Source organism: Phascolarctos cinereus, unplaced genomic scaffold (genome assembly GCF_003287225.1).
Source record: "Phascolarctos cinereus isolate Bilbo 61053 unplaced genomic scaffold, phaCin_HiC Scaffold_4;HRSCAF=312, whole genome shotgun sequence".
Classification (NCBI taxonomy): domain Eukaryota; kingdom Metazoa; phylum Chordata; class Mammalia; order Diprotodontia; family Phascolarctidae; genus Phascolarctos; species Phascolarctos cinereus.
Window position 1 is genome coordinate 24,490,501 of NW_027555847.1, and position 13,064 is coordinate 24,503,564.

The 13,064-nt window shown below is 39.1% G+C and overlaps 1 protein-coding gene across 1 annotated transcript in view; it reads right to left on the minus strand.

The window, feature by feature from the left end:
* FHIT (fragile histidine triad diadenosine triphosphatase) overlaps positions 1 to 13,064 on the minus strand; it is a 1,648,795-nt gene that overhangs the window by 944,926 nt on the left and 690,805 nt on the right. Inside the window, 1 exon segment of the mRNA XM_020977517.2 lies at positions 8,214 to 8,335. Coding sequence (XP_020833176.2) covers positions 8,214 to 8,316 — 103 coding nt within the window. The 5' untranslated portion in view covers positions 8,317 to 8,335.

Here is a 13,064-nt window from a genome sequence, read left to right on the forward strand (position 1 = left end):
TTGCTCTTAGCAAATCACCAAGACTTGCCTATTGTCCCAGTTTGGAAATTTCTGTTCCTTTTAATAACTGATTTGATACATTGCTGACAAAAAAGTGATGTGCACGATGCAGTATAGGCAGCCAGCAAGGTCTGTCTCTGTCATTACGAGCCACATTCAATCAGTTTACAAATGCTGCTGTGGATCCCCTCCTGCCTGGGCTCTTTATGGTATTCTGAATAGCAATCCAAGAATCGATATTCTGTCTGATGAAAACAATAGGACATAACAAATGAATAATTTTATTTACAATAAAAGCCCTGGTCCCCAAATGGATTCTGCTAATGTTCAAATTCATTTTTCATGCTTAACCCCAAGATGAAAGCCAGAACATAGGATAATGCAAAGGCAAGGACAAGGGAGAAAAGATGTGTTAAAAAAAATACCTATTTAAATTTACTTAGAACATGAAGAGAAACAAGACTTCCTGAATTTACACAAATAGTTCCCCGTTAAACTCCAAGGTGATGCCAGCTCTTGAAAACAGATTGTCTCACCAGGGCATTATGAAAAATGTCTTCCGGTAATCAGATACGAACAGATTAAAGACATTTCTGATGCTTTTCTCTAGAGAGTGGTACCTTGGAGAATGAATCCCATCCAATTTGCTTTAAACCTTGTTTACAGCTTCCAAAGTATTTGTTCTCCAAGGGGGAAGGTGAAGCTGAAATGGATCTTTGGAGTACGAGGCTAACAACTCTGATGCTCCCAAAGCGTCTTGCAGGTTGCCATTAATGGGATGGGGCGTCACTCTAGAACTTAGTAGAGTTTCTGTCACATAGTAAGCACTTAAGGAATGTTTATTGACTGAGTGATGGGAAATAGCAATAAAAAGATAAAACCCACAGAAAGAGAAAGAAAGAAAAAATATGTGACAAGGTCACATGACTATGTATTAAGAAATGGCAAATAGGAGAAACTCAGAGAAACACAGGAAGACTTACATGACTGGAAGCAAAGGAAACTGAGAAGAATCAAAAGGACATAGGATCACCGAGTTAGAGTTGGAAGGACCATAGCAGCCACTGAGTCCCTCAATTTTACAGATAAGGAAATTTAGGCACACAGAGAGTGACTTGGCCAAGGCCACACATTTAGTAAATATCTGAACCCAGGGCCTCTTTACTCCAAATCTAGTGGGATTCACTATGCCATGCTAACTCTATGACTCCTGCAACGTGAATGGGAAACAAATCATTAAAAGAAGCCCAACTCTGACTAACTGAAAAATCAGTGCTATCCCCTGTCACAGAAGCAATATTGATCCTACTCAGCCTAGGCTAGTTTTTCTGGAGTTTTTTGTTTGTTTAGGTGTTTTGTTTTGTTTTGTTCCCCCCCCCCTTAAGAAGTAGTGAAACCATCCTTGAGATTTAATTGTTCCAGAAAACTAAGAGGGGACTTAGGCTATTGACATACGTAATTCCTTAGTGCTGAAGTACAAAGGGGCCATTTACGCTCGAAGCATGCTTCTGGCCAGCCGCAGAGAGACTGTACTCAATTCAATCGATGAGGTACCCTTGCTGAATATGCTTGCCATACGACTCTTAAATGAACTTTCATTATGTGACTTTCAGATGATCTGTGAGTGTGATAATTTGTTCTAATTCTGAACCTGAATGACCAGATTACTCTGAGCAAGGCCTCCCCATAGCAGTCCAGGAAACCAGGTTATAAACAGGTCTCACTTCTCCTGCCAGAGGAGACTGGCACTGTAAGGACACTGCAGAATGTTGTATACACTGTCAGAAGAGGACTCTCATTCCCAAATGTTCCTGCTGAATCACTTTTCTTTGTTACAAGGGAAGGTTTCAATCTTGAGGAGGGTCAGGAAAAAGGTATTTACAGGGGGGAAAAAGGATGTAAAAATAGGTATCAACAAAATTGTTTGTAAGCATACTTATAGATATGTATATACACATATGTATATCTACCTAAGCAGGGCATGTGTGTACACACATGTGTGTATTCATATATGCACACTCACATACAACATACGTATATGGTGGCATGTGTGTATATAATGGCATGTGTATTGTAGCTTATAACATATGCACATGTCATATATATGCAAATATACATATTCACAAGGATACATTCACTAGATATATGTATGGAGAAAGAGAGGATATATCTCTATGAATGTAGATATAAATGTAGTTTTATACACAGGCATAGATGTAGACCTAGACATAGATATAGACACAGACACAGACACAGATATAGACATAGACACAGATGGACATGACACAGACAAAGACATAGACGTAGCTATAGATATAGACAGATATAGATTCACAGGTCTCTACTGAAATGGGAAAAACAAAACTGTAATCACAAGTGTTCTTTGTATCAGGAGACATTCTCAGTTTGGGTCCACTCTTTGACATTTACCAGCTAGCTAAGTGACCATGTGGGCCTCAGTTTCTTCATTTGTAAAAAATAAGGATTAACTGAACAAGCCTTTATTAAGTATCTACTAAGTGTCAGGTGTTATATTAGGTGCTAGAGAAGTAAAGATAAAAATGAACCTTGCCTACGAAAAACTTACAACCTCTCCAGAGTATCTACCCCACAGGGTCATTGTGAGGAATAAATGAGATACAGAATATAAAGTACTGTGCAAATCTTAAAGCACTATATGAATACTAGTTATTGTTACAGTTATAGTGGTTAAATCATCCACATCGTCCTCATTACTGTTATTGTATTGCTATTTAAATACAAAGTCCTTGAGTGCAGGATTTATTTTGTGTCTCGGTCTCTGTGCCCACAGCAGTTAGCACAGTAGGAGCTTAATATGTGTTTGATTATTATCATTTCATTCTTTTCATCTCTATGTTGGAGTTAAGAAAGAATGGTCTTGAGACAAGTCACTATCCTACCATTGTTCTTTCCTGTTGGGAGGACCGCTGTGTAGCCAGATAAAATAATTGATTTTTTTAATTGAATAGAAGGGTCAAGATGTGCAAGTCCATCTTCTATAGACTCATGGAAATTATTTCTGTAATTAGTATAAAAGATTATCAAAGTCCCTGGTAAGGATTCATAAGCAAAAACCAACAGTATCTTCCCCTTTCTAACAGCTATTCCTAGCTATGAAATTAATGCCAGCAGAAAATGAAGCATTTGAGTCTGGTAGGTGACATCCGTTGCTGGTAACCATTAATTTCTCCCTGTGGACAGTCATCCATTGGATTTTACCACCTCTACTGAACACATACATGGCATTTTCCCCTTCAAGACTCTGAACTCACTTTTATTAAGGGTATTTTGAAGTCACCATGAAAATGAAAGTGCTTGTCTTCTGTCTGTAAGCTGAAAATCAGGGGAATGTTTATTTTATCCCTGACTAGAGAAAGCAGATTCCTCTCCACAATCTAGTATCCCCTTAATCCCAAGCATTAAGGTTTATTTTTCTTTATTCACAATTTCCATCCCAAGTTCCCTTACACCCTGCATTTCTACCTTAGTGAGAAGTCAATTAAACCTGCCACCTACAGTGAAAAGGTATTTAAACCAAACTCCTTTGACTTCTGAATTCACAAGCATAAATATTTTATTTTTTCCTTCAAAACAAAAATGGTCCCCAAAGAAAAAGAAATGTCATAGGCTTGCAACAAAATGAAAACAGATAAAATTGTTTCAATAACTTCAAAAAATACACCTGTTCTTGCCATATCTTTTATATGAAGGGAGTGCATAGTAAGTAAGATATTGAAATTTGCAGGAGTGTATAAGCACTGTTTCTCAGTTATTTCATGCATGGAGATAAGTCAAAGTAAAACAGTTGAGTTTTCTTCATCTATTTAAACATTTAACTAATTAAAAAGAAAAAAAAATCACACCCCTTGCATATAATATATTACTATCCTAGACCTCAGGTGACCATGTTCTACCATAAAACTTGAAACTCATTTTAGGAAATCAACCTGAATCTAATGGGGGAAAGTGAGAAGGGAGATTAAATAATAGTAGGAACAGCACAGTGGCAAACTCAAACAGGAAAAGATGGTGGAGCTTTCAGGTCTACTGCTGATTGACTACAAACCACCCCTAAGTGAAACAAATGATAATCATTCCCCTTCATAATGTGACAGAGTTAAAAAGGATATCCTGTATTTACTAGGATATTTCTCTCCCCATACGCTTTCCCCAACACATTTTGGCAGGCAGTTTTTTTTTGGGGGGGGAGGTAAGAGGAAATCAAGAAAATGTTTAATGTTCTTCCCCTCACCCCCCTTCCTTCTCACTGCAATTAGCATTCATGGTATAGATCACCTATCTACAATTTCAGAGTTGTAAGGAATCCTAGAAGTCATTTAGTGCGACTCCCCCTTCCTCATTTTACAGAGCAGGAAACTGAGGCCCAAAGAAAGTACATGGCTTCTTCAAGGTCAAATACTAATTAATGGAAGAGCCCACTCTTCCATTCTTTTCATTTTCTTCTCTGGTGTTGTGGCAGAAGCTCTGGAATTGGAGTCAGAGGTCCTGATTTCAAATTCTTCCTCAGCTATGTGTGCTTTTGACTTTATATTCTCTGACAATCTGGGCAAGTAATTTCCCTTTTCTGGGCTCAGTTTCCTCATCAATGAAATGGGGGAGTAGGATTAGATGATCTCTAAGCCACATTCCATCTCTACATGTTCTCATTCCATGATCCTCTCTGAAAAACCCACACAGCCTCATAGAAAGCAGCTTTCTTCTAAGTAATAAGGCATTCTTGAAAGAAGGAAGCAATGGATAAGAGCTAAACTTGGATTAATTTTGCTTCTAACTGCTGTGTAACTCTGGGAAAGTTATGATTCTTTAGTAAACATGGGTGAACATTTCCAAGATTAATGAAGGATACTCGAGAATTGCATAGACCAGAACCCAGGTAACTCAACACACAGGATTCCTTATTTAAAGTGCAAGATATCAGGGCAAAGAAAGGAAGAACAATAACATATATTCATATTTTGAGATATAGTTCTGGGAAATTACAAATACTGAATGGTGTCTCCACTAACACCAACAATATCTGGGCCAAGGAAAATCAAAGAATATGAGATTTAAAGGACATATAGAATATATGACAAATATAACCTTGTAAGAGGTTTGGCAGGTTTCCCTGGCACCCAATCAGCATTATATTTGAGGACCCTGCACTCCCAAAATATTTTATGACTCCTAGGCATAGACCATCCAGAGAGGTCCATGGAAGGCTGCATCATATTACCAGAGAAGAACTGGGCAGGAGAGGCACTAAGAAAGATATTGTAATAGGGAAATATGGACAAAAAAGGAAGTGGGCACCTCATATAGAGACAAAGAAAGATTCCCTAATGAAGTCTCCACTGGAGATCTGTGGAAGAAGATCTGAGGAAAAACTCATGGCCAGGGTGGATCCCATGCGAAAGATTTGTAGTAGTATGTGGACAGACATTAAACAGCATAAGAAGGTGTGGACGGGCTATGATCAAGACCACCAACACATAAAATCAACACGTTTACAGATTCATCCAAGTATCAAATTCTACACAAAAGGTAAATGAGAATCTATAATGTGATTTCAATCATCCAGAAAGAAGGAGTTCACTCTTTGGAAATGAGTTTCAGGCTGTTTAGAATCCATGCCCTATAATTCCTCCTGGGCCCTCAATGGTAGACTGGTGGCCTAAAAAAGGAATCCATTTCCTGTCACTCTCCCCTCTCCTCCCCCGCCCCAACATAGAAAAGATGAAGGTCTTCCTCTGTCATGAAACTAACTAAGAGTTCTTATTTCTCTAAAAAACGTGACCAGGGAAGCTAGGCAGAACCGTGGATAGAACACTGGGCTTGGAATCAGGAAGACTTACCTTCATGAGTTCAAATCTGGCCTCAGACCCTTACTAGCTCTGTGAGCCTGGGCAAGTCACTTCACCCTGTTTGCCTTAATTTCTTCATCTATAAAATGAGCCAGAGAAGGAAATGGCAAACCACTCCAGTATCTTTGACAAGAAAACCCTAAAAGGGGTCATAAAGAACTCGACACGATTGAAAAATGATTCAACAACATAAAAAATATGATCAGTCATCTAACTTCATTCCCGCCAATACAGTTTTAAAATACACTCCCCCAAAATTGGAAGACTAATACATTGTTGGTGGAGTTGTGAAACGATCCAACCATTTTGGAGAACAATTTGGAACTATGCCCAAAGGGCTACAAAAATGTGCACACCCTTTGACCCAGCAATAGCACTTCTAGGGCCATATCCCAGAGAGATCAGACAAATGGGAAAAGGACCCACATGGACAAAAATATTCATAGCAGCTCTTTTTGTGGTGGCAAAGAATTGGAAATTGAGAGGATGCCCATCAATTGGGGAAGGGCTGAGCAAGTTGTGGTATATGAATGTAATGGAATACTATCGTGCTATAAGAAATGATGAACAGGCTGATTTCAGAAAAACCTGGAAAGACTTGTATGGTCTGATGCTGAGTGAAGTGAGCAGAACCAAGAGGACTCTGTACACAATAACAGCCATGTTATGCGATGACTAATATTGTTAAACTGAACCCTTCTCAGCATTACAAGGATCTAAGACATCTCCAGAGGCCTCGGGATGGAAAATGCTATCCACATCCAAAGAAAAGAACTACGGAAGTTGAATCGATATCACTTATTTTTACCTTCTGTTGAGTTTTGTTTCATCTTTCTGATGGTTCCTCCTATTGGTTTTAATTTTTACTTACAACTTCACTAATGTGAAAATATGTTTAATCGGAATGTAAATGGAAAGCCTATATCAGATTGTGCGCCGTTTTGGAGAGGGTGGTGGAGGGAGGGGGAGAAAAATTTTCAACTCAAAAGAATATAGAAGTGATTGTTGATAAATCAAAATAAATTAATGAAATAAAATAAAATACACTCCCAAACAATTTTCTTTTCTCAATAGTAAATTGAACAAGTCTCTTACATCATTGTTACTATTCTTAGCTATTGTTCTGAAAGCTTCTACTTCCAATCCCCAAGCAGTTTAATGAGGGCACAGCCTAGAAATCCCATCTGGGCGTGTCTCACTTCTAAAATGATATTGATCTTAGAGGGGAGAATGGAATCTCTTCTCTTTGTTTCTTTTTTCTGAGTGAAAAACAAGGAAATAGCCAGGATAGAAGTTTCATAAATATCTCACCTGGCAATACCCACATCAACCACATTTGTAGCGCCTTGATCAGTATAAAGTAACGAGGAAGCCTCTTTAAGGCTAATTTCTAAGTACAAATCACAGCCATAGATTCCAGATGAGCATTTAGATTGCAATACAGAATTTCGTTCACTGTCACACTCTTCTCCCTCTCTCCCTACTTAGCCAGGTTGATAGAAGGAAATGCGTATCTAGGGAGTGAGTATAAAATGCATGGGCACATCTTTACTTAGCAATACATCTGACAAAATAAAAATAAACCTGCAGATTTTTTTTTTTGCCAACTCCCTAAATCCCATTGCAATGGTTCCTACCAAAGGCAGAGGAAGTAAAAGGTTTGTCAGTAACAGGTAGATGGAAAGAAAACAATTCTACAAATGAAAATCTCAGTGACATGAATCCAGAAACAGAATTTATTCCTACTAAAATCTTTCCTTTTCAGAATAAAATCAGAAATATCTCCCTTTTTTTCTTTTCTATCTATAGGAATATATATTTTTTTTACTTTCTTGATCTTCTGTGTAAACTAGTAGAAATACAAAAATAAAATTGACTCAAAAACAATCATATAACATTTTGCCACCATTTTGACACCCAACTCTTAAAACATACACTAAGTCCGTCCTGAAACCAGCAATTAAAAAAACTGAAGGCATCTTAAGAAAACCATCGATTTTCCAGCCCGGTGGAGAAATTTAAAGCCTAAGTTACACAGACAACTTGTACAAGCACCGGTTTATTTATACATCTGATAAGTGAAATGGTCAGTAGAAAATTTCCCTCGAAGGTCACAGTTGCTAAGCAACCACTTTCAGAAGTTCTGCAACATCGCTCAACCATGTTCCTGGTTCCAATGACTGATTTCAGAATAAATATGAATAACATCTTACCTGGTTTCCTCCAAGGGAAAAAAAATTTCTCTCACCATTCTTTGGAAGACCGCGGGAGGCCACTCTTGGGTTCTTTGGGTCTGTCAGCTTTGGGGGACTTTTCAAAAAAGGATACGTCCTGGGACCACCGGCTTCCTGTTCACGAGAGCAAAGGACAATTCCGTCCTCAAAAACACCACGGAAGGCTTGATGAGATGCTGCCCAAATATGAAAGACATCCTTCCTTATAGCTCAAGTCTGATGGAGAAGGAAAAGAAGAGAACACTTTATGTGGTTTGACTGTGAAATTGATGGAAAACAAACAAACACACGTCCAAACACAATCTGAGGGAAAGAAATCCAAGAGAGCTTATTATTTTATCGAATAGCCTGTCCTAGTGGGATCCTGTTTAATAGCCACAGAGACAGAGGGAGAAAGCTATCCTAAAGTATTTCACTTTTGCTGATAGGTTGCCTCTTCTTGTCTTTTAAAGCATAATATCTCAGCAAGATTATCTCAAAAGCAAAAATGATCTCCAGAATCACAAACTGCTCTTTTCCTGAAATCACTGGGAATTTGTTAATTAATTTTCATTTGGGCTCCCTCATCCCATTCCTTCCACCATCTTGGCACCTCAGTAAGAAGCTGCATCTACTACCTCTATTGCCAAAAACCTCTTTTAGTTTCTAAACCTTCTCACCCATGATTTTATCCTTGTTTGTATCACACTCACTTAGAAAAGCATCACCAGGACCTGACCTTGCTCAAGATTATGTAATCACATCAACATATACACATACAACATGTACTCGTATAAACACACACATCTTTCTTGTGGAGCAAAGGAACAGTTTTCTCAGATCAAAAAAGAAAAGAGATAAGCAAAATAATGAATGTTTAAGATAAGAATGAATGACTTAGTCAAAGAAACAGTGGCAGGATTCAGAATGATGTTGATCAGTTCCCTTTCACAGGAAAACAATAGGAAAGCTTTAGAGCAAGACTGATTTAAGATTGAGGGTGAACAAAACCGATCCAGGACAGAAACCACCGGCAATGATTTTCATTTAGCTGGATTTCTCTCCATGACAAAGGTTCTTCTGGAACAACCAAGGTTCATCCCCTTGAGGTCTTGGCCTTATTGAAACTTGGGAGCATCACTGAGCAAAAGAGAGATGGTGAGAAGACAGAAACAGGAGAAGACAGAAGGAAGAAGACTACTTATCAAATGAACCTACTATCAGGAGTGTCGTCTTTTTGTGATGCGTGGTATCACCAAAGGTACCAAGTGGTTTTAGGAACACGCTATGCAAATTAGTGTTCTTCACATTTCAGATGGCCAGAGCAGCACAGTCATCATAAGAGAAGAGAAATGAAGGGGAGAGGCCCAGAGAAAACAGAGACTGGTGGACCAAAAATGCTTTTTCCTTCTTGTTGTTCACATGCTTACCAAGCATGGTCACGCTACATGGAGTCTTATTTATCTCATGGGTATGGAACAGTCCCTGCCCCATGATGGCTTCTGCTTTACCATAGATAAGGAGATAACATTTTTTTTAAAAGCAAAGACCTGCAGAAAGAGGAAATCCTAACAACTGAAAGAGTTTGGAAGGAGGAGGCACTTGAGGAGGGTTTCAGGGAGCAAGAGGGTTCCAGAGGCAGAGGTGAGGGGGAACTCTCCATCTCTGGCCACAGTATATCCCGGTATAATGTATCCAACAGCTCCCACTTGCAGAAGTTTTTCACTGAAGATAAGTACATAAATTTATTAAGCAAACAGAATTAAAATGTATACTAAAATGGGTCATATTGGGGAAGTTCATCATAGGATGATAGATTTGAAAATGGAATAGAATTTATAGACCACTGAGTGCATGGCCTCCTCATTTTACAGATGAGGAAACTGAGGCTTGGAGAGGTGAACGTGTCCTGCCCAAAGTCACAGTGGCAGGAGAGGGACTTAAATCTAGTTCCTTTGACCCAGGACTGATTCTGTATAATATCTGGTTCAATCAGATACTTGCAACTTCAAGAACTTAGTTTTAATATTTTTTTTCCTGACAGCTTTTTTAACATTTTATTTTTCCCCAATTACATGTAAAAACAATTTTTAACTTTAATAACTTTTAACATCACATCCACCACACTCAGAGAGAAAAGACAAATACACAGAAGGTAGGAAAGGAGGGCTCAAGTTTAAGAGAGAGAGAGAAACACACAGAAGTATAGAACATGGGGAAGAGAAGAAGAAAATAGCTCAGGGAAGCTAGGACAGAACAATAGATACCTTTCCTGGGGTCCTAGTGGACTCCAGAAATAATTAATTTTTTAAAAATTTAATTAATTTATTTTGAATTATCAACAATCACTTCCATAAGCTTTTGAGTTTTGAATTTTTCTCCCCCTCCCTCCTCACCTCCTTCCCCAAGATGCCTCGCCATCTGATGTAAGCTATACATATATATATTCCTATTTAACATATTTTCACATTACTGATGTTGTAAGTAAGAATTAGAACCAACAGGAGGAACCACCAGAAAGAGGAACAAAACACAATAGAAGAAAAAAAATAGCAAATAATATGTTTCAATCTGCATTCAAACTCCATAGTTCTTTCTTTGGACGTGGATGGCATTTTCCATCATGAGGCCTTTGGAAACGTCTTAGATTCTTGTATTGCTGAGAAGGGTTAAGTCTATCAATTTTACTCATTGTACAACATGGCTGTTACTGTGTACAACATTCTCCTGGTTCTGCTCACTTCACCCAGCATCAGACCATACAAGTCTTTCCAGGTTTTTCTGAAATCCGGCTGCTCATCATTTCTTATAGCACAGTAGTATTCCATTACATTCATATACCACAACTTGCTCAGCCATTCCCCAGTTGATGGGCATCCTCTCAATTTCCAGTTCTTTGCCACCACAAAAAGAGCTGCTATGAATATTTTTGTACATGTGGGTTCTTTTCCCATTTGTATGATCTCTCTGGGATACAGCCCTAGAAGTGCTATTGCTGGGTCAGAGGAATAATTTTTGCTAATGCATATTCAAGGTCCCATGTCAGAGGGAAGAGCAAAGCTGTTTTTGAGCTTCTAAGACAATAAAAAGAATGACCAACAGGTAGAAAAAGAGGCAGAGCTATTGGGTGGCTAAGCATCTTGGAACTCCTCTCCAAGCTAGAGACAGAAAGGGACAAGGGAGGAAGCCCGGCCAATCACCTTTTTCAAAACAAGAAGCCGCAGCCAAAGGGAGAAGGGGGGACCTCCCCCACTATTAGGACATATTTTTTAAAACTGCAGGATACATGAGCTCCCTGCCACCCCTAATTTTCCCAAGGTAGAGGTAGCTCTATATACATAGCTGTTCTTTGTTCTACTCTCTCTCTATTTCAGTCTGTCTGGCCTTGCAAACATTCATTTCATCTTTACACAGAAAAAAAAAAAACAATTAGAAAGCTGCACAAAAGATCAGCATGGAGCACTTAGCTGTCTTCTTCAAGAGCCAGGCTAATTTACTGTGGAAGAAGCAGGGGATCCCTGTAGGGACCTTCTGTAGAGTAAAGTGCTCAGTTCAGTTTAGGTCTGGGAATTACAGACTAAACAGGCATAGGCGTTGGGCTTTCTGGGTTTTTTGTTTTTGCAGCGGGTGGGGAGAGAAATAGAAATAAGTTTCTTTTATCCTGTTTATATCATGAGTGAAATTTTGTTCCAAAATTGTCACCATGCTATTATATTCTCATTTTACAGATGAGGAAACTGAGGCAGGTGGTGGTTAAGTAGTTTGCTCAGGCTTTCTCTCTCTCTTTCTCCCTCTCTCTTTCCCTCTGTGTCTGTCTGTCTGTCTGTCTGTCTGTCTCTCTCTCTCTCTCTGTCTCTCTCTCTCTCTCTGTCTCTCTCTCTCTCTCTCTCTCTCTCTCTCTCTCTCACACACACACACACACACACACACAGAGTTATTAATAGGTATCAAAGGCTAGCTCAGGTTTTCCTGACCCCAGCTCCAGCTCTCTCTCCACTGAGCTACCTAGGCCTGATTTAATACTCAGACAGAATGATCACTATGGCCTTCACAAATATTCAGTAAACAACCTACTAATGCCATCCAACCTCCCCAACCCAAAATACATAAACTGTCTGCAAGGCTGACATCAATATCAAATGGCAGGGTGTAGTTTTATTGGACTAAATGACATAACCAGTTGAATTTCAATTATAAATAACAGCATCAAATGTGCCAAGGTATCATTCCATAACTGGGACACAGCTCAGAGGAGCCCGTGGTAATCTTTACATTCTGTATTCTGGTCTGTCAGGGCATATGTAGGAAATTTAGAAACTTCGTTGTTGTTCATCTTTCATTCCTGAAAAGGAACAAGGACATCATGAGGATATGACTTGCTCCTGAATTGGATTTAAGTGAGGCAGAGCTGCACAAAGTCATCAGCCTCAGTTTCTCTTCCAGAGTCAGCAAAGTCCAGCAGCAAGACCTTGGCCTTTCTTAACTAAGGTCTTTCCCAGGCCTCAGTTTGTCTGAAGCAATGCCCATTCAATGACTAAGGGCTAGGTAAGAATTGAGACAAAATTTACCACCACAAAATTATCAGGCTGGGGTAAGGGGAAGACTCTCAAAATTTCTGGACAGGGCAAAAAACAATTGCTACAGCCTGGCAGACATGTCTAGCAGATAGACCATTTTGGTTTCCTTTGTCTGTCATTATCTATAAGGTAGTTGGACAGAGGGAGGGTTTGATTTGGAGCAATGGAGACTTGAGCTCCAAACTTATTTCAGACATTAAAAGGCTAATTGATTCACTGTCTCATTCCCTAGAATGATTTTTCTAACCCTTTTTCCTTTTCCTTCAAACCTCCTATGGCTCCCCTCCCTGACCCTCTCAGTTAAGAACCTGGCTAGTACTGGACTAAGGAAATTGAGGCCCTTTGTCTAGAGCACAACTCTTCGACTCTCTTCCACATCTCCCATCACA